Source organism: Nomascus leucogenys, chromosome 8, assembly GCF_006542625.1.
Source record: "Nomascus leucogenys isolate Asia chromosome 8, Asia_NLE_v1, whole genome shotgun sequence".
NCBI lineage: Eukaryota > Metazoa > Chordata > Mammalia > Primates > Hylobatidae > Nomascus > Nomascus leucogenys.
The window spans coordinates 629329-651236 of NC_044388.1; the positions used below are offsets into that span (position 1 = coordinate 629329).

General features: G+C 41.7%; 1 protein-coding gene across 4 annotated transcripts in view; it reads right to left on the minus strand.

The window, feature by feature from the left end:
- Positions 1-21908, minus strand: part of SLC4A8 (solute carrier family 4 member 8) — a 91916-nt gene that overhangs the window by 37568 nt on the left and 32440 nt on the right. For all 4 annotated transcript variants that reach the window (XM_003252123.2, XM_030816530.1, XM_030816532.1 and 1 more), the window contains exons 6-16: positions 21264-21452; positions 20163-20254; positions 18706-18863; positions 17524-17611; positions 16357-16503; positions 15117-15217; positions 9070-9244; positions 8333-8466; positions 7322-7567; positions 4424-4529; positions 3677-3838 (exon numbers count right to left, since the gene is read on the minus strand). In XM_003252123.2, the coding sequence (XP_003252171.1) occupies positions 3677-3838; positions 4424-4529; positions 7322-7567; positions 8333-8466; positions 9070-9244; positions 15117-15217; positions 16357-16503; positions 17524-17611; positions 18706-18863; positions 20163-20254; positions 21264-21452 (1598 nt within the window). The remainder of the gene's footprint in view (positions 1-3676; positions 3839-4423; positions 4530-7321; positions 7568-8332; positions 8467-9069; positions 9245-15116; positions 15218-16356; positions 16504-17523; positions 17612-18705; positions 18864-20162; positions 20255-21263; positions 21453-21908) is intronic.

Genomic DNA, 21908 nt, shown 5'->3' on the forward strand with positions numbered 1-21908 from the left:
CACTGCGTCCCTGGCTCACATGGTATTAAGCTGCTATGAGACAGGGGCCCCAGTCACAACCAGAATCCTGATTGTTCACAATTCACCACATCCTAATCCAATGTTTGTGCTGTATTTCACCCAGTTGATTCTGCTTCATTTTCCTACAGTTTCCGGAAAAATCCTTTCAACCAAACAAATATATGTTAAGCAGACAGCAATAAATCCTGTTTCATTCGACTGAATAATTTGAAATATAAACTCCAGAGACTCTGGAATTTGGTGCAGAGCAGTAGGAAAATTACAGAATGTTATCGTTCTACTTTTCATCACATTTGAAACTCTAATTTAATCCCAGGTTGCAACTAAAATACTGAAATAACCAAAATGGAAAGGATTGTCTTTTATAATATCATATAATATCATATAAAGTTTCTTTGCATCTGAAACTTTTTTTTAAGATGGAGTCTTTCTCTGTTGCCCCGACTGGAGTGCAGTAGGGTGATCTCAGCTCACTGTAACCTCCACCTCCCGAGTTCAAGTGATTTTCCTGCCTCAGCCTCCAAAGTAGCTGGGATTACAGGCACCTGCCACCATGCCCAGCTAATTTTTTTTTTTTTTTTTTGAGACTGAGTCTCGCTCTGTCATCCAGGCTGGAGTGCAGTGGCACGATCTTGGCTCACTGCAACCTCCGCCTCTCAGGTTCATGCCATTCTCCTGCCTCAGCCTCCCGAGTAGCTGGGACTACAGGCGCCCGCCACCACACCCGGCTAATTTTTTGTATTTTTAGTAGAGACGGGGTTTCACCATGTTAGCCAGGATGGTCTCGATCTCCTGACCTCGTGATCCGCCCACCTCGGCCTCCCAAGTTCTGGGATTACAAGCGTGAGCCACTGCACCTGGCCCATGCCCAGCTAATTTTTGTATTTTTAGTAGAGAAAGCGTTTTGCCACGTTAGCCAGGCTGGTCTCGAACTCCTGACCTCCAGTGATCCACCTGCCTCGGCCTCTCTTAAAATGCTGGGATTACAGATGTAAGCCACCATGCCTGGCCACATCTGAAATTCTTAAAGTGTCCAAAATAACACTGCTAGTCACAGCAGATAAGCAGTAAGTCAAATCAGGAGGTGATACATGGAAAAATGGCAGAGATGAGCCTCTGGCCCCTGAAAAATGTAGAAATGGAGTCAGGCAAAGAGCTCAGAGATGAGAAAATACAAATTTGGGGCACTTCACATGATAACTTCCAGGGAGTCATCATGCAGCATGGTAAAACAAGACTATTTTAACTAAAAATAAACATTATACTTTTTTGGGGGAAATGACTGCTGAGAAATAGAGAATTCATCTGTCTACCTTTGGCAAAGTACACTATTATTCTGCTGTGGGCATCCGGCATTGAACCACCAAATATCACAGACCCAAATGAATTCTTGACAGCACTAAAAGGGATAAACTCAGCCCTTTTTACGCCTTGAAATCTAAGTGGGAAACTAATATTTTAAACTGTTCCTGAGTTACAGTTTCATTAAAATATTTACTTGCTTAATATCAACTGTTTAGCCTTTAAAAACCAAACCATCACAGGTTTTGTAGTGAACTGTAAAGGTCTCACACTTTCACACACATTCACAAAATCATATTATGAAATTTTGTATGATTTAAATTAAAAATATCTTTTATTGAAAATGCTGTATTGGCTGGGCATGGTGGCTCACCCCTGTAATCCCAGCACTTTGGGAGGCTGAGGCAGGCGGATCACCTGAGGTTGGGAGTTCGAGACCAGCCTAACCAACATGCAGAAACCTGGTCTCTACTAAAAATACAAAACTAGCCAGGCATGATATATGCCTGCAATCCCAGCTACTTTGGAGGCTGAGGCAGGAAAATCACTTGAACCCAGGAGGCGGAGGTTGAAGTGAGCCAAGATTGTACCATTGCACTCCAGCCTTGGCAACAGAGCAAGACTCCACCTCAAAAAAAAAAAAAAAAGAAAAGAAAAGAAAAAAGAAAAAAAGAAAATGCTGTATTATACATGTATAGGTCAGAAATTATTGTGTGCAATGAAAAAAATGCCATAAATAATGCCCCACCCAATAGCTGATTTTCTATATGAAACACCAAGAAGGTTTTTCATTTACTGCAGGTAAGGCCACACCACTGGCCACATAAATAGGTTTCTCTGAAGGCCGCTAGCACCCATCCCCCAATAGAGGACTGGGAGCACATCCCCATTTTTGATGTACTGATGGTAGATCTCTCGCCAGCAAAATGAACACCCTTTTTTATATTATCTTCTCCTTAAACATTTATTAAAACTATCTACAATCGTGTATCATCACTAATACGAATTTCTTCTCAGTTCTATATCAGAAGGCATCAAATGACTGTGCTCTTTTTTTTTTTTTTTAACTTTTTAATTTTTGAGACAGAGTCTCACTCCGTCGCCCAGGCTGGAGTGCAGTGGTGCAATCTCAGCTCACTACAACCTCCACCTTCTGGGTTCAAGTGATTCTCATGCCTCAGCCTCCTGAGTAGCTGGGATTACAGGCGTCTGCTACCATGCCCAGTTAACTTTTGTTTTTTTTAGTAGAGATGGGTTTCAGCATGTTGGCCAGGCTGGTCTCAAACTCCTGACCTCAGGTGATCCACCCGCCTGGGCCTCCCAAAGTGCTGGGATTACAGGTGTGAGCCACCACGCCCAGCATGATTGTATTCTTTAAATAAACTACAAATACGCAATGTATTTCTTCATATCTGGCTGTTCTAACTTTTTGGCAAATTAAAAAGGTATGTGGCTTCTTCTCACTGATTCATATGTTTGAGGTTTAGCTTGGTATACTGTGGTAAAAGTACATGTAACCCAGGCTTTTAGGGGGCCTTTCTGTGGCACAAACTTTGTGGTCACTGTAGATCACCCATCTTCCTTTTATATTTTTGATATGGCAAATGTAATGGTCATTTATTATAGATAGTTCCATGTGACTGAAGGATGTAAATAATTCACGCACTTATTCTTTTCAGTGTTAACTTTCTGTGATGAGGTCCCAGTAGCCATTCTCCACCTTCTCAAGTTCCCTTTCAAAGAAATGGCCCATGTCGCTACTCCACACTCAGCCTCTAACCTTGCCGTGCCAAAACTGGCAGAAGCCTTGCTCATAATACAAACAATGCTATCCGCGTCATGGAAAGGTTGCTGAGATTTCAAACAGTCATACAAACTAAGTCAGGAGCATGCTGGTTGCTGCAGTCAGTGTCGCCAGTGATTTCATAAGCTATTAAAAAAGCCACCCCTGGGAGAAGATTTTTGGGTCCCCTAAAGTATCCAAGGTCACAACCACAATTTACTGTATTCAGGAGCCAGCTGTAGCTATTGTGTGTTAAGTGTCTCAGAATTCTGGAAATGAAACGTAACAGCATTCTGGAAATAAGACTTAATAACTTTTAAAAAACCATCACTACCACCTTAACCTTAACTGGCACTTGTAAACCAAAAAGGTTTTAAGTATTAACCCTTCATTCCCAACCACAGATCTATAAAAGAGGCTGCCAGACACTAGGAGAGAATGCCAGTGTGGCTCATCAGGACACCTGGAGTTCTCCACTTGGCCAATCAACCCCATAAGCAGCATAGAGGCTGAGAAGAGGTTGTTATATTTGCTTCTAACATGAAAGAAATGCATGAACATGCTACCTACTCTGGTTGGGAAATAACGGCTTGTCTTAAACGTCTTTAAGGTGCTTGAGAGGATGAAGGTGGTGAAAAAGAGAATACAGGACCAAAAGAGGACATCAGGAGTGTAGGGTCCATGATGGCCGCACGCAGATCCCATGAACTCTCCATGCATCTCCTGGCATTCCTGGAGGAATAAGCATTCCGGGTGATGAAAGGCAGACACAACCAAACAAATAGCTGTTTCCTACTGAGTCCACCACTCATTGTCATCCCATGGTTGTTGGGAGCAGAGGCTGCAAGCGGCATCCCCTTGACCTTTATGCAGTTGTGGGGTGCTCTCTTGCATAGGCCACTTTCAAGTAGGGTGGTTACTTATGGTCCTAAGACATAGAACTGTTCTGAACAATACTACTTCCAAGGCTCTGGAAGGACCCTGGCAACTTATATTGTTCTTATCACAGAGGACCTCCAAACTTGAACATTCTTCAACCCTACATGTCTGGATCGGCCCCCTGTCCTGCGTGGTTTCATCCCCACCTATCCTTAGTGAAGGGTCACTGGGTAGGATGTGGGGGCAGAAAAGAGAAGGATAATCTTCTCCCTTAACATACAAGAAAAATTCTGAAAGGATGAAAGAAAGTAAGAATTGTTTTTTAAAAAGCTTTATTTCGGTAAATGCCAGAGTTTGGCCAGAGTTTCCCTTTCACTTAGAAGTCCCTCCTAAACCTGTGGTCACAATGCTAGGATATCTGGCAGCTCCCAGACTTACACTGACAGTCAGGTTAGCCCAGTGGACTTCTGCTGTCACGATGTTGTGGTCCTTCCAGTACTGGAGGGTGTGATTGTTTGGATTCTCTGGGAGAGCACACCTGCAGCTGAGGGGAAAAATTAAAAAGATTCCTGAGGAAAACAGCCAAATACTCAGTTAAATATTTTTAGAACAACTGGTTTAAAGGCTTTCAGGAGCTGCCTTGCTGCTTCTTTGCATACTTCAGACCTGAGGAGTTGAGGCCCCTCTGTAGGCCCCATCACACTCTAATTTTTCAGTCAGTCATTACTAAAGTTTGACTCAAATCAGCCCGTGGGTCTTGGATTAAACTGTGCTGATAACCACATTTGGCATGATGTGCCCAGAATGAGTCCTGATTGGTTGTTTTGCTTTTTGTTTTGTTTTGTTTTTGTTTTTGTTTTTGCTGATTTCTTAGGCTCTTGCTATGAAATTTAATCTACATAGCAAGGAGGTCTCGATATCCCACTTACTTCTCAACAACTTCTTCCAAGCCTGAATATCTTATTCTCTATACACTTCGTCATGCTCTTGTTCTAAAGGTCAGAGTCTCCTGGAATCGTGATGTAAGCACTTCCTGACACTGAGTTATCTTTGGTAATATCCCACTACCTTGGCCATTCCCTGGCCACTCATGGTAGAGCCAGACCTAGAAACTCCATTAGCTTCCCCAGGCCTCCTACTCCAGCCAAACCAGACCAGACCAGACCACACTTGTGCCACTGGCCACCATGTTGCCTCCCAGTCCCAGCACGCTTCATGCCTGACCTGGCTCCCAATATGGTCAACTGACACAGCCATCCCCACTAACTTTGTATGGTCTGTGAATTTAATAAGCATGCCTTCTAAGATATGGCATGACTGAATTAAAATTCAAAAAGCTCTCGACAGGTTAGAATAATAGGAAGAAATTGACAAAATGAAAAGTAATAGGGAAAGCTATAAAGCCCTATACTTAGGTTTAAAAAAATCAATTCCAAATAAATAAACTGTGGTACATCCAGACAATGGAATATTATTCAGTACTAAGAAGAAATGAACCACCAAGCCATGAAAAAACAGAGGACCTTAAATGCATATTAAAAGTGAAAGAAGCCAATCTGAAAAGGCTACATACTGTATGATTCCAACCTGATATTCTGGAAAATTCAAAACTATAAGGACATAAAAAGGTCAGTGGTTGTTAGGAGTTGGGGGGAGGGAGAGAGCAACTGGCAGAGCACAGGAGATTTTTAAGGAAGTGAAAGTATTCTGTATGATATTATAATGGAGGATACATGTCATTATACATTTATCAAAATCCATAGAATGTACAACACCAAGAGTCAACTCTAATGTAATCTATGGACTTTGGGTGGCAATGATGTGTCTGTGTAGGTTCACTGATTGTAACAAACTTACCACTCTGGTGTGGGATATTGATATTGGGGGAGACTGTGCGTGTGCTGGGGTAGAGAGTATATGCTAACTCTCTGTACCTGCTGTTCAACTTTGCTGTGAACCTAAAACTGCTTTAAAAAATAAACTATATTTTTAAAAAATCAATTACATACATATTAACATAAAATCATTTAAAGAGTTAAGGAGTTCTAGCTTCACATCAGCGCCATATGAACTAACAGTAGAATGCGACTAAAAAAAATATCATCTTGAGCTTTATTAACAAAGGATTTGTTTCTGGAACCAAAGTCTACTCAGTCCAGGGCTGGTCACTTTGCCTGTCTTCTCCGATATAAGCCTCATAAAGACAGATCCTTTGTCATGTTTGTCACTGTGTTTCCAAGGCCTAAAACAGTGCTTGGTACATAATAGGTGCTCAATAAATATTTGTTAAACAAAGAAAATAATGATAAAAAGAGGTCAAAGAATCAACCTTACAGAAATGAGAACTCTAAGGCCAATAGGAGCCAATTCGCTAGGCTTTGAAGATGATACTCCCTAATCATTGTTACTTTCTAGTAAAATAAAGTTCTAATAAATTATTTATTAATTCTGATTTTTAAAAGGTTAATGAGTGAATAACTAGAATAGATGAAAGTGTATCTGTCGCTGGTCCGCAGATGCCTCCAGGCAGTGTACTCTCTCTTCTGAGACAGTTTCAGACTGAAGTTGTTCATTTCACAACCAGATCCTCCACATCAGAACTGTACAGCCAGAACTTGATGTACAGAGCTAAAGGAGGAGGATCTTTAGTCATAATTTGGAGAATACTATTCCAGAGAAGAAATGTTTATAGGACCAGAGTGTCCTAGATGGTTGAAAACACAGCCAGATACCGTGTTTCTTTTCCAAGTGATCCAAACCATATTGAACACATAAAGAAATCATAATCTCTTGAGTTGAAATCTAGGAAGTAAGTAGGCTCCTGGATCTTTATGATACAGCGTGAGACACTTCTGGATCTGAAAGGAATGATTAATATATCTTCACCTAATAATTCCTAAGAGTTGCCTGTACATACTTTCAGAGAAAGAGAGTCCTTCATTTCAACAAAGGAGAGAGTCCATTCTCTCACTTGATAACATAGTCCAGAGGCTCACAAGTCCTTGCAAAAGAAGTTCCTCCCCATAACTAACTCAAATTCTCCCTGCTACATTTGCAGCCCATTTTTGTTTCAGTGCCTAGAACCAAAAGACATGGTCTGGAAAGCATTTCTTGAGTCCCCTCTGTGTTTCACTTCTAGTCGATCTTCTCTGTCAACAATTTTGATTGTTCTCCTCTGGCAGCCCTCCAATACTCCTTGTCCGTATCTGAGATCCATTTCCCAAAGGGCAAGACACTTCTTGACCAGAAGCTGTAAGCACTGCCTAGCACTCTACATCAGCAATTAAACTCAGGCCCTTTGCTCAATTTTTAAAAATAAGCAGAAAGCACACTTACTAATAGAGGCTAAGGTGGTCCAGCTGGCTGTGCATGTGGATGGGGTAGGTCTCTGCCAGGTGAATCAGTTTTTCTATTGCTTCGTAGATGAAAATAATGCAAATTAGGGAGGCAAATGCTTCTTCAGTGAAACGGGTAATGTAGCAGACAAGGGAACTGGCATCAGTTGCCACAAGGACAATACACAGGAAAGCGGTCCACAGTCCAATACAAGCTCGCAGGGAGAGGTATGAAAGAGCATAGTCTCTGAAACAAGACCAAAGTTCATCAGAACGCATGGATGGATGGCATTAAGAGACAAGGAGTCAGAAATGTGGTGAATTCATCTCATCTAAACCAGCACTGGAACCCAGTTTATCCCTAATTCTGATTGTATTTTACTTCTAAATAATGCTCTGGCACAGTTATGATACAGATTTGCCTCACAGGATATGGGCAAGGATACGAAAACTGAAAAAAGAAATTGTCTCATATACATTCCTGCCATTACTACTTAATGTAATTATGATCTTATTCTTGCAGTTAAGAAAAAAAGGGGCTGGCCATAGTCCCATGAGCTGCTACTTGAAATACAAAAGGAAAAAGGAAAAGATCGTATTGGAAAAGTAGGGAAACCAGAGCACTCTTGTGCCCCACTAGCAAAAAAAAAATCACTAGCAAAAAAAAAAAAAAAAAAAAAGCAGGGGGAAGATATTAGGCCAAATTAAAAATTGACTCACAATGGAAATGGAGAAGTTTGAATTAGCTAGGGAAAGTCTTTTTAAAGATAAAAAGTCAAGACTTCAATAATGGCTGAGGAATATTAATCAAGTTCTTTAAGAATAGGAGATCTGCTATTTTGGGTATGGTGCTACCTGGGGGCAGGACAACAGACCAAATGATGGTCTCCTTTCAGGTTTCTTACAATCCAAAATGATATTGCCTGTCTGTACTGAGTAGAACCCTGACATTTAATCCTGGCAGCATAATCACTAAATCTGGTTAGAGTTTTCAGAAAAACAAATGTCTTACTTGCAGAATTTGAACAAAATCTTTTCAAACACAAGCACTGGTCCAGTACTTCCCAGGATGGTGAGAGCCTGTCCCGCAAACAAGGAATAAGCAATCCCAGTCATGGAGGCTCCAAACAAGGATTCAATCGCACTCTGAGAGGAAAAAAAGTCATCACTGAGTCCATAGCCCATCAGTACAGAGTAATGTTGGCTTAGCTACATTCCTGACTTTGCTGTCCTGTGTGCCTTGATGGCCATTTGCTTGTATTTCATCTTAGCAAGAGTGATGTGTACACACCATCTAATACTCCTGTAAACAGATACTACTTTAATAATTCAGGTGCCCAGATCCATTGACACATGATTCCTTAACTAACTCCTATTCTTCAGTGACTCAATTCAGTATTTGAAAATATATAGAAAGCACAGTGATACCATTCACACTACAAGCTCACATACAGAGTCATTTTAAATCTTATTTTAAAATGGCATCAATATATCCACTTTCCATCACTGAGGCAACAGAAAATTCAACTGGGCAACCAGCTACTGAAGTTGATGTTCCAGCAGGAGAGTCTGTTGTAAAGAGAGGATTGTGTTGCTCTTTGGGGTGATGTCAGAAGACCATGGTAATTCAGAGGAAAAATCCAATCTCTTCAGTCCTAGACCAGGTAATTTCCCCCACAGTGGACTTGGCTGCCGCCACAATATTTTAGGTCTTGTTTGGGGTCATTAGAAGTGGTTAAAAGTCCTTACTATGCGTCCCTCAGTGGCTTCTCCAAGCAATCCCCCAAAGGTGATGACAGGTGACATGCAGGCACAGTACAGGAACAGAAAGGAGGCCAAACACTGTAAGCTGAGTGCATCCCGGTAGTCGCTCCAGTACCAGGGGGCCTTCCGCTTGATGTCCAGCACCAAGCCCCCAAATAGCCTGTGGAAACACAACAGACAGGCCTCTAACACAGTCCCTCTTCCCTAAAAGCATGGAAACAGCACACATTTGAAAGCATTTCAAACGTGCTCTGTTTAGAGGGAAGACTTTGGCTTCAGTTTGACCCCAGTACAGATATCTCTCTTGGGTCAGCACAGAGTCTCTTTGCGACCGAGGGTATGACTTAGGTAAATTTGAATGAATATCCTAAACATACAAAGAATTAATTTAGATATGCATATTATCCATTCAATAAAAAGTTCAAAAAAATTAACATGAAAGCAAGTCTTAGCTTCAGACTTTAAATTCTGAGCTGTTAGGAGGAAATGTGCAAAACCAACTTAAGGTATTAAAATTGCTAGTTTTATTAAATGTTTTCTAGATAAAAAAGCCCCTATCACATGCACTTTCTTACTCTGAACAACTATCCCCCTTAATTGTGAGAAATGTGTATAAATAATTCATTCATGCAATTGACAAGTAGCAGCAGACACTTGGTGCCAAGCACTGTGCCAGGTACTGGAGATGCAGCAATGAGCAAGACATGAACAGCCCTGCTCTCCAGGACCAAGTCTAGTGCAGGAGACAGGCAGTATTGTGAGGGTGCTATGGTGGCATAGAGCAGGGAGGGGCATTTCAGCCATGACTTCAGGGAGGGACTGGTAGTTAAGCAGATGAGGCAGAGGGGAGGGGCCAACATGGGTGACAGTTAGAGGTGAGAGTGCTTGGTGGATCAAGGTGCTGAGAGATATGAGTGGATAATACAGTGTGAAGGGTGAATGCCAATAGACAAGGCTGGAGAAGCTAAGTCAAAAAGGCCTTAAAAATTGTTTTATTTATTATTTTTATATATTTTTTTGAGATGGAGTCTCACTCTGTTGCCCAGGCTGGAGTGCAGTGGCACGATCTCGGCTCACTGCAAGCTCTGCCTCCTGGGTTCACACCATTCTCCTCCCTCAGCCTCCCGAGTAGCTGGGACTACAGGCGCCCGCCACCACGCCCGGCTAATTTTTTTGTATTTTTAGTAGAGATGGGGTTTCACCGTGTTAGCCAGGATGGTCTCGACCTCCTGACCTCATGATCTGCTCGCCTCGGCCTCCCAAAGTGCTGGGATTACAAGCGTGAGCCATCACACCCGGCCAGAAATGGTTTTAAGGAATTAAAACTTTATCCTAATAGGATGTCAAGTTACTGAAGAACTATAAACAGAGGAGTGACATAACCAAACATACATTCTGGAAGGACCACTCTGTGGGAGTATGATGAATGGAGCAGAGATTAGGATGAAAAGTGGATGGATTCAAGAGCTAATCAGGAGGTGGAATCAACAGGACTTGGTGGCAGGACTTCAGGGCCCCCTCCTCTTCTCAAAGATGAGACAGACCAAGACCAAGATATCCCACACTAAGGAGGAGATGTGTTCCCAATTCAATCACTTTTTCTAAGAGTGGAGTCACTGCACCAGGGTGAGGGCTGTCAGGTGAATAACAAAAAGAGCCACTCAGCACAAATCACTTGGCTTCTTCTACCAATCAATGGCATAGAAAAAAAGGAAAAGGACTATTACAGAATGGGAACATAATAACCAAGTGCAAACTTTGACTCCTATGTCAAACAAATGAACTCTAAAAAGATGTTGCTGACAATCATAAAAAGTTTAATAAGAACTGAGCATTAGACGATGTAAAGAATGATTGTTAATTTTGTTAGATTTGATAATGGCAAGATAATTTTTTTAATGTCCTAATTAAAGAGATGCATACTGAAGTATTTACAGGTAAAATGATATGTCGGTGATTTGGTTTAAAATAATCTAGAAAACATAAAAATAAAATTAAGTGAGAAGAAATAGATGAAACAAGATTGGCAAAATGTTGGTAATAGTTGATGGGTACATGGGGGTTCATTAAAGTATCCTCCCTTCTTTTTTTATAGGTTTGAAATTTTCTATAATAAAAAGCTATTTTTAAAAAACACACAAGCTACTCTCTCACGGAAGGAGGCTTGGCGAGCTCTTTCTTTCCTTCTCTCACCTAGAAGCCTGGAGGAGTATGAGGAGGCCTGGGATCTGTATGCCAGGGGAGAAGATCCAGCCAGCTCTTTCTCCTGGAACAGTCTCTCTCATCTAGCTAGTATAATGGGTGTACAGGTGGACACAGGACAGACACCCACCTGCTCTTTTCCTCTGGTTCTGGTGGGTATAGTTGGGATTCACCCTTCCTCAGCTTACAGCAGTAACATCATAATCTGGGTCTGGGCTTAGGGAAGAGAAGCAAAGCCAGCCTTGTGACCTGCCTTAGTTTTAGCCTATCTGGCAAACCCAGCTCAGGTAAAGAAGCTACGTACATGGTCCAGCCTAAATCATGAGTTCTGCTTCAGGACTTGGGGCCAATGGTTCAGTTCATAATAAAGTGTCATTTTTGTCTTGCCTTCTCCTCTAGGTAAATAGCCCCTCAATAACCGTGTAGGCAGCAATAATTTATCTGGGAAAAGACTCAAGTATTTCTGGGTTCTTAGCTAACATAGCATCTTGTTACCACGCAATTATCACCTCTTCATTACCAGTCACCTTCCTCTGGAAAGCACAATTCTGTGAGAAGAATCTCCCTGTATAATAGTGACCCCCTACACACACATACACACACACACACACACACACACACACACACACTGAGGCTACCTGAGATGCTGCCATGAACACTCAGCCCCTAGACACAGGAGGAGAGGAGTGTCTGTGAGCAACAGACAAAAGATTTATGTGAAATGGATTTTTGAGAAGCCATAGAAAGGGAAGACATCTATCTGTCTGGCAGTGATTAAAAGGCGGGGACAGATCTGAGGCTCATATGGATGGTATAACTATAAATTAATAAAATAATTTCTGAACACTTTATGGAGTCAGCCTCATACCTCATTCATGCATAAAATCAGACTACGATTGCACATCTACAATAGATATTCATCAGGCATGGATGCTTCTTTCTGTACTTGGGATTTCCTTTCCCTTTCAACACTGTCCTTCACATTCAAGTTTTCTGGGGCAGGAGGCACACAGGGATATGAGTTTAATTTAAGTTTGATGCAAGAAAGGACTTACCCGTGTAGAGGGTCACTAGGCTCTGGAGCATTGACTTAAGGAGCCCTTCCCTGGAGGGCTTTAGAAACAGGCCAGCCATCCATTTGTCTGGTGTGCTTTGGAAGAAACCTGTTTGAAGTGTGGGGGGATCATCGAGATAGCAGCTCCTGATTCTTTTTTCCATTAACCCTTCCCAAAAGTGGCATCCCCAATAAGGGACAGAAATCTACCCTGCAAAATCCCTTTCCAGAGCACCCTCCTTGCTGAGGAGCTTCTGGCCTAGGAACACTCTAGTCATATTTCCTTCTTTGTTACTTATGGCATCCCTGCCTTAGTCAATATCAGGGAGGTTTAAGACCTGTCTTAACCCTGGCTTGGAGGGTCAGATCATACAGAATTCAGAGTACCATTTCAATTTTGTCTCCTTTCCCACCTTCTTAGAGTCTACTTCACCCTGCCTTCAAATACTTCTCCATCCAACAAGGATAACATTCCGTAAGATGTTATCCAAGTCTTGCTCCAAGGTTGTGCAACATGGCACGCATAAAGCAGTTTTGCATCTCAAAAAAACACAACTAATAGTCCGAAAAATTATAAAACCCGGGCTAATGTGGTTTTAGTTTGTGCAGTCCAGGAAAGTACAGAAACTTATAGGATGTCCATATACAAAAAAGGCTCACATTTACCTCCCACATAATTTGAGACTGAGAAAGAGGCCAGAGCTGGCCTGGAAATGTGATTCTCTATGCAGCCATTATGTCACCTTGCCTAAGGGGCTACAATGTGAGGAAGGTCATACGGCTTGAGGCCCTTTACTAAGGGCTCTAAGAAAAATGACAGAAGCTCAGAAAGAGGAAGCATCTCCCATATCGCCCAGAGCTTCCTTTTAGCTTTGTCAATTCCAGAAGTTCCTGACATGACATTATGGGAGAACTCCTTCAAACTCCATTTGAATTTGTGAGTTAAGATACTTGCGGTTTGTGAATAAGAATATGATGATCCTGGCAATATGGGATTTTCTTGGGGACATCAGATGCCATTTCCAAGATCTTATAACTGTTGAGATCCAATATAATGGTCTCCCAAACCCTCAGGTGGAATTGATTATAAGTGACCCCCTCTCACAAAGCCTGGGACGCTAATCTATTTGTTTTCTTTGGCACCAGTAGCAACCTAAAATCTCATCTCTGCACAGATATTGGTTTGAGGAAAACCTTCTTGCCCTAAATTCTACTACTTTCAAACTCTAAGTTCCTAAACTATGGACACCCTTTATATCCAAAAGATAAATTATAATTTTGAAATATCAAATCCATACTCAAAACATTTTCCTGAAAAAATTACCACCTCCTCTAGGAGAGTCTCAATCCTGGAGCCCCTTCTGAGGACACATGCTTCCCTTGAACTGCCTCTCGATACCAGGCCTCCCCACCCAATTCAGATCTCTCCCAACTTTAAAGAAAATGTTTTTTAAAAAGGGAAGGCTGCTCCCCCTTTTCAGTGGCCCTTCCATTGCAAGGACTCCTTCCTTCCACCAATGCTCCCTCCCAGAGCACAGCTATCTTCCCCTACCCTCCAATACATTCTTCCTACCAGAAAACATGCTCCTCTGCAGGACACTGCGAGTCAAGTGCCATTCTCTCCTGTTTCTGTCTCCTCTCCTGGTTTCTCCCTGAATTTCCAAGATTGGAAAAATAAAATGCTTTCCACAATTCCAAAACAACTCTGAGTTTCCACTGGGTAGAGTGCTGAGGATAGAAGAGTAAGGAAAGCAACCTCAAGCAAGGAGGCAGAAAAGAAGAAGGCAAGGGGTTAGAGGACATAAAAGCTGCTTTCCATGATCTGAGTCCTGCCCTGAGAATCTCTACCCAGCAGAACCTTCTTAGACATAGCACAGCTTAACAGAGACAGAGCAATAGTCTCAACCTTCTCTGGGGACACCTCTGGATATCACACTAACCCAAAATATCATTCTCATTTACCACCTTCTGACCTAGGGAATAAAACCTCCTAGTCTGGGGACCTGCTTCCCTCACTTACCTCCTCCTTGGACATCTGTCCTTAAAATGTTGGCCTAGAAGAGTAGATTGCCTATTCTGAGGCACATACACCTAAAATAGTACCTATCTTCCTACCCTAAGGGAGTTTCTTAACCTAAAATGATCACTCAACATTTATCATACCTAGTCCATTCCATGCTACAGAACAGACATCATTCTAAAAGTATTCATTCTTTTGGCAGATATTGAGAGCCTACTCTGTTCAGGGCACTGCTGGGTCCTAGGAATATAATGGAGCCCCTGCCCTTTTGGAATAAACAGCCTAGCAGAAAAGACAATAGATCAACCAATAATAATAAAGTATGATAAAGGCTGTAATGTGGGGAAGGGAGGTCAGAGCTCAATACTGTGATATTACGTAGCAGGAACACCTAATCTCATCCAGAGAGAGTCCTAGAAGGCTTTCCAAAGGAAGTGACACAAGAACTGAGACTAAGGATATGTAGGAGTTAGCCAGGGGATGAGGAAAGGGAAGAGTGTTCAAACCAGAGGGAACAATGGTAGGAAGGACTGGAGGTGAGACAAAACATGGTAGGTGATTTGAGAAACTTGAATGAATGAATACGATATTTGGTATATTCATAATACTTCTAGTCAGTGGTTCCATTTGAAAAGTCATTCTTCAGCCAATAAATTCCCACTATAGAGAAGTAGGCTGAAAGAAAGAGGATGCCTCATTCCTTTACATAACTTCTACCCAATAAGCAGCATCGCTGTGAAACGTCCCAGGACTTACCGCCCAGTGCGCTGAAGTTCTGGCCCACTGTGACCCCCATGTGGTTCCTGTTCTATGTGGCAAACATTTCCATTTGGAACTCCAGGCATTTTCCTTTTCTCCTTTTAACAGAAGACCACAAAATTAGTAAAGGTAACATCTATCTTTCTGTCCTGCTATCAGCAGGGAGTGGGAATGGGATAACCCAAAAGCAACCAAAAATGCCCATGTTTGTAGCTTTCAAATACACTTACTGACTTGATGCAGTTTATTGACTTCACTGAAACACACACACACATACCCCATAATTTCTCTTCCTGTTCCATAGTACCTGACTCCTAACTAAGCTTTGCCTAGAAAGAGAAAAATGGGGGCTTTGGCATTAGATATGACCTAAGTTGCAGTTTCATATCTGCCTCTGTGTAATCTTACTTTACCTTAAAATCTTGCCCTAGAAGATAGTTTTATTCCTCATTTTGTAAAACTAGAGATAATAATATCTTTTGAGGGATGTTCCTGGGAAGGCTGAATTTGCATATATAAAGCACCTGGCTGGTGTCTAGTACACAGTAGGAGTTCCTTTCCCATCTTTAATATGTCAGAAAAATATCAGACATTCTATTTGCTCTCTCTATACAACTTGCTTTTTTCATTTGATGACTTGTATACAATGTAGTCACAAGAAATATTCTCCCTTCTCTCTGCTATTTCACATCAATCCTTCAAAATTTGGCTTAAAATTCATCCCCAGGTAATCCTGACTGACCCCATCACACCTGAGCCAATTTATACTATGCAAATTCTTTTTTTTTTTCTTGAGGTGGAGTCTTGCTCTGTCACCCAAGCTGGAGTGCAGTGGCACCATCTCGGCTTACTACAACCTCCGCCTCCCGGGTTCAAGCGATTCTCCTGCCTCAGCCTCCCAAGTAGCTGGGATTATAGGCACCCACCACCACGCCCAGCTTCATTTTTGTATTTTTAGTAGAGATGGGGTTTCACCATGTTGGCCAGGCTGGTCTCAAACTGACCTCAGGTGACCTCAGGTGATCCACCTGCCTCGGCGTCCCAAAGTGCTGGGATTACAGGCATGAGCCACCACGCCTAGCCCAGATTCATGTTTATTATTGTTTTGATATTCTAGGTGCACCAAAACAGAGCTGCATCTTGATATATTTAGCATATACCCACATGGTCTTTGCTTTGTCCATAGTGGGCAGTCAGTAAGTGACAATAGCCACATTGGCTGATGTGCAAACATTACCTGGGAAGGGACGTTTTTGGGCGGCTCAATTCTAATGGAGGGATCCCACTCTCCTGGAGGGAGCACCGTCACCTGGTCTAGGAACTCATCAATCCCCGCCAGGAGATCATCTCGCTCTTTTGCCTTATATGCTACGTCATGAAAAATCTACAGAGAAGAAAAAACCCTCAGGAAAGTTAAAAGTAACTTTACATGAAACCATCACCAATGGATATGGTGAAAAATGAATACAACCTCTTGATTTTTATCTCTGTCATGGGGATCTGAGATGCAGAAAACTTTAGCACTTAGAGAAGTACAAGGATAAAAGGATTTAAAAAACAAGCATGGAAATGACATGCATCAAAAAGAACTAAATACATGTCTGCTAGTATAAGAAGAGATAAGACATGATTCTAAAGTCGTACAATTATGTTATCTCCACAAAAGATGGAAGGAAAGGCAAGATGGATGAAAAAAAATTTTTTTAATAAGCTTTCCCAGGTTGAGAGGGAAATTTTCTTGATCTTAAAGGTTGGAAACACTGGATGGAATTACTAATGAAGGTCCTTCCTGAATTAAGCCTCTCAGTCAAAGAAAGCTGATAAAAAACAGGCCACACCTCCCTCTGCCGCCTAAGGCATATGCCTTGAAAGCCCTACTTTGCAGCTTACCAAGCAGTGCAGTCCTTACCAGAGTATGCACTGTGGGTTCAATGTCAAAATGTCAAAATGTCTGGTTGTTTTGGTACAGACTAGTCAAGACATTCACACTATACTGCCTGAGGTCATACCCATGACTTTATACAAACCGGTCTCATTTAGTGGAACAGGAGTGAGGTTTCTTGATGTAAATAGCTTGAATGTATTTAATTAACCATCTTCTCTTGAAAGTTAAGCCAACCTTAATATATTTCTCTCTATATCCTACTTGGCAATAATAGTTTCCCCAGAAAAAGATTTCTCTGCATTCTTGATTACTCAAAAAAGGAGAGATAACATAGGAAGAAAAATCCTCTAGAGCTTGGTCCTTCCACACTGGGCTCTCAGAGAAGTGCCCTGAACTACTTCCCAGCAGACATTGCAATGGAAAGTATTTTATCCCCAATAACTAGCATAGTGCCAGGCACGAAGTAAATATTCAATAAATATTTATGAGATGGAAGACTGCAGCAGAAGTTGCACATACCTCATCTGTCATGATGGTGGCCATGGATCTGCCAATCTCATGGTACTGCTGACCTTTCCCTACTGGACCCAATAAGATAAACAAAAATCTGGCAAAACACACAGAGGAGGAAATTATGTAAGTAACTATAAAGACATGCCATTAGTCTTCTCTAAACAGCATAAGATTTCTCTCTCTCATCATACAGAAATCATCACTGTACCTTCAAAAAAAAAAAGAAGATAGTAATGAAGGAGCACTTTGAGTTGCCTTGACCTAATAATAGCTCCACTATGGGCATTCGGAAGCTATTGTGTGGCATCATTCAATAATGTGGTTACATTTCTTAGGGTTTCCATAGACACAATTCCTAGCTGTAGAAAAGGTGCTTTTTCAAAACATGGCACTGTGGTGCAAATTCAAGGTTGTCTGAATTCCACTTATTGTTCTAATAAGAAAATGATGGGGAGAGGAGAGGGATAAGGAAGTTGAAATGATCAAGCCTTACAGAGGAGTCTAAATGTGTTCTGGACATCTGAATACTCTCTGTAAGTAGCAGGGCTCTGAATCACCAGCATCACCACCTTCAGAGTGCACGAATAGCCTTTTGAACAAATGTTTGCATATCTGCAAACCATACAAACCATGCCAGAATTGTGTAAAGGGAAACAAATACCTTTATTCAGAGATGTTTCCCTGGATTATGGCTCTACAGAACTGAGAAGATAAGACTTGGCTTCCTATTTTAACAAGTTATTGGCCCTTGCTATGTCCTTTGAATGGTCTTCAATTCTCGATTTCCAAGGCTATAAATACTGTGCAGTCATAGCCTTAGAAATAAATCTCAGAATTCTTCTTCATGGTGGTTAATCAAATATACCTCAATTTTCTGAGATTACTGCTGATTTTTTTCTTAAAAAGATAGGGTCTCACTCTGTCACCCACACTGGGGTGCCATGGTGCAATCCTAGGATTCTAGCTCACTGCAGGCTCAAACTCCTGGGCTCAAGTAATCCCCCGCCTCAGCCTCTCTAGTAGCTGGGATTAGAGGCACACACCAGCACATCTGGCTTTTCTGCTGAATTGTAAACACCATTCCTAAAATTAATTAATTCTAAATTTCAGTATTAACTGGTTTCTTCTACCAGCACTACATAAATTTGAATTTCGGATAGAATGCATGAGTTTTATCTTTGCCTTCACCTTGTTGGGATTGGCACTTCTGTTAGGCCTGAGAGAAGAACAGCTGGAGACAGCCTCACAAAGGCAACAATGGGACGGTCCAAAATATCCACCTCTCCAACCAGGACATTGGAGGCCTCAGCCCCAGTAGGAATTTTTTTCATGAAATGAAGGTCTACCTGAAAGTCCAAAAGAAATATCTGACAGCTTGGGAACCACTACCTTAAATATCATTTTTAAATTTTTTATTTACTTTTTTTTGAGACAGAGTCTCACTACGTCACCCACTCTGGAGTGCAGTGGCGCAATCTCAGCTCACAGCTCTCTGCCTCCCAGGTTCAAGCAATTCTTGTGTTTCAGGCTCCCTAGTAGCTGGAATTACAGACATGCACCACCATGTCCAGCTAATTTTTCTGTATTTTTAGTAGAGATGGGGTCTTGCCATTTTGGCCAGTCTAGTCTCAAACTCCTGGCCTCATGTGATCCACCCACCTCAGCCTCCAAAAGTGCTGAGATTACAGGCATTAGCCACTGCACCTGGCCCCATCACCTAAAATATACCTTACACTCATATGTCATTTTATGGTTAGCAAATGTTTTCTTATTTTATTTGATTCTTACAAAAACCCCAGAAGGAGGATATGACAGATTGTATTCGTCCCACTTAAAGAAAAAAAAAATGAAGTATGTGAAACCCAGAGAGGTGAAGTTGACTTGCCCAGGACCACAGAGCTTTTAAGGTATAGATTCGGATTTTAAAACCAGGTATTCTGATTTCAATCCCATTCCCCCAAGTTTCCTCCAAGAGAAATGTTTCTGAAGCTCTGGGTCACATTCTTTCCCTTTTTAAACACTCAAATGTTTTGTCGGGGGTTTCAGGTTTTCCAAATAAAATGGAAAGCCTTATGAGCAGAGGAAGTGACATGACACTATCTGTGTTTTAGAAATACAATGTCAAAGATAGACCAGAGCAAGGAGAGGCTGGAGGCAGGGAGACCATGGCTTGGACCAGAAGCTGCAGTGAGACACTGCTACTACAGAAGGCCTCAGATACCAAAGTGACAATCCTCAAGGAGAGCTTCAACCAAGAGTTAGTTTTAGGAGACATCTGTCTCTAAATAGATATCCAAAATATTGTTTTGGCAAAACTCCTGGGGGTGAGAAGGAACTGCTGGAGACCAGGTACCAAAAAAATAATTGAAAAATCAAGAGATCTGTTTTAGGGAAGATTCTAAGTAGCTAGTCTCAGTTTTCAGTATGTTGAATCTGGAGAAAGAAACTATTGAGTCAGCTTCATCCAGGCTGAAGTAGAAGGGAAAAGACATGCACAGTTGGGCCTCCTTTTATGCAGAAAGGGCTCTAGTCTTAGGGAAAGAGTCTTGAAACACTAAACCTTACCCAGATTCCAGCAATTAAACTCTGGATTCCATTAAAAAGAACCTTAGGCCTAGAAGCCAACTTCCCACCACTCTGCTCACCTTGCTTAAATCCACAGGACTATGTTCACAATTCACTCCATTTTTTACTTCAAGATTTGTAGTTGGAACAGACTGAGGAGAAACGGTTTGACCTATTTGGAGAAAATCAAACAAAATCCTGAGTCCCTGCCCTTTTCCCCTTCTGACACATCCCACCCATCATCAGTTGGTTCTGCCTTCTCCTGCAAAGCCTACATAGAAAAGAGGTTAAGATGACTATGAAGTCAAGACCCACACACATCTTTCTCCTTATCTACTAGTTAGTGGTAAGGGAAGGACAGAGCTCTTGCTACTTCTGCACCTTCTTTCTGAACACATTATGACACTCTTTTATTTCTCTATTAAGGCAGTACTCCTTCACCAGACATGCATATGAGAGACCCCTATGGAAAACTTTTCAAAAATATAGATTCCCAGGCATATCCCCTGCACATGGTGATTCAATATGAGTAGAGACCAGGAAATAAATGTAGACGAGGCCCTTCCTGGCCACAGGAAAAGGAACCAATCAGTAGCCAAAATTTTGAGTGATTATAATCCACCATGCATCTGGCTAAGGGCCTTACATGGATTAACTTATTGAAGTTCACAATAAATTTGTGGAGTAGGTCCTATTATTACTCTTACTTTATAGGTAAGAAAGTGAGACTTAAAGAGGCTTAGTAGAGTGCCCAAAGTCATACATTTTGTGGGTGGTAAAGCCACAATCACAAGCCTACAAGTCTGACTCCAGAGCCTACTCTACTGTATTTTGCCTCCCTAATCTAAGATATTTGTTTGCTCCTAAAAAGCTCTAGTTTACCTTCTCAGGTCTCAAATTGTCCCCAATGTGGCTATCTCTCAAAAGCTACATCAGTTCTGAGGCCACCCTGGGGCATAAGTCCCTCACCTTGGGTCCGCTGAGACCTGAGGAATGCCGTGAGAGAGAGATGGGCACCAGTCCCAGCCACCAATCTTACCAGTCTCCAAAAAGTACTAAGTGCCTAAGTGGACATGGAAACATATTAGACAAATACAGCCCCTACCCCTAGTAAGTCAGCATCTCCAACTAGTTCCCATTGTCTTATTAATAAAGAGAGAAAAATCACCTAATAATCTTACCGTGTTTATCCATCAAATGAGGATCAGACTGCTTCTTGCCAACCTCAGCGAAGGAGCGAACAATGGGAATGAGGTTGTTTCTCTTCTTTTCATTCTGATGATGATGCTTTTTGAGAAGGGCTTCCCGCACTTTAACCCTCATGCTGTCATTCAGGTCACTGGACAGTTCTTGCTGATCCAGGATCAGGTCTGGAAAGTAGACACTCACATGAACACTCAGACTGAGGGTTAATGAACCCAAGGAGGCCAACATCAGGTGGAGTGGAGTAAAGGGCATGGAGTAGGGGGAAGCAGCTCCACTAGGGTCATTGAGGTGCAATTTCAGCTTCCTGTCTGAAAGTGCCATTTGATGATAGTGATTGTGAAAAGTTATACTTTATTCATGTAACAAATTATTATTATTGGGCATAGAAACTATTGAGCACTAGTACAACAATTTTTACAAATGAGGAAACTAAGGCCCAAATGCTAGAAAATTCTCCAAGGTCTTACATTTAGCAGTTTACACATCTGGGATTCAAATTCAGGACTGTATAATTTGAAAGCTCATATTATTACCTATTTTGTTCTGTCATCTGCCAAATTTCCCCTACATTCCCTTCCGCCAAGATTTTAACATTGCTGTAATTGTCAAGAAGAACTATA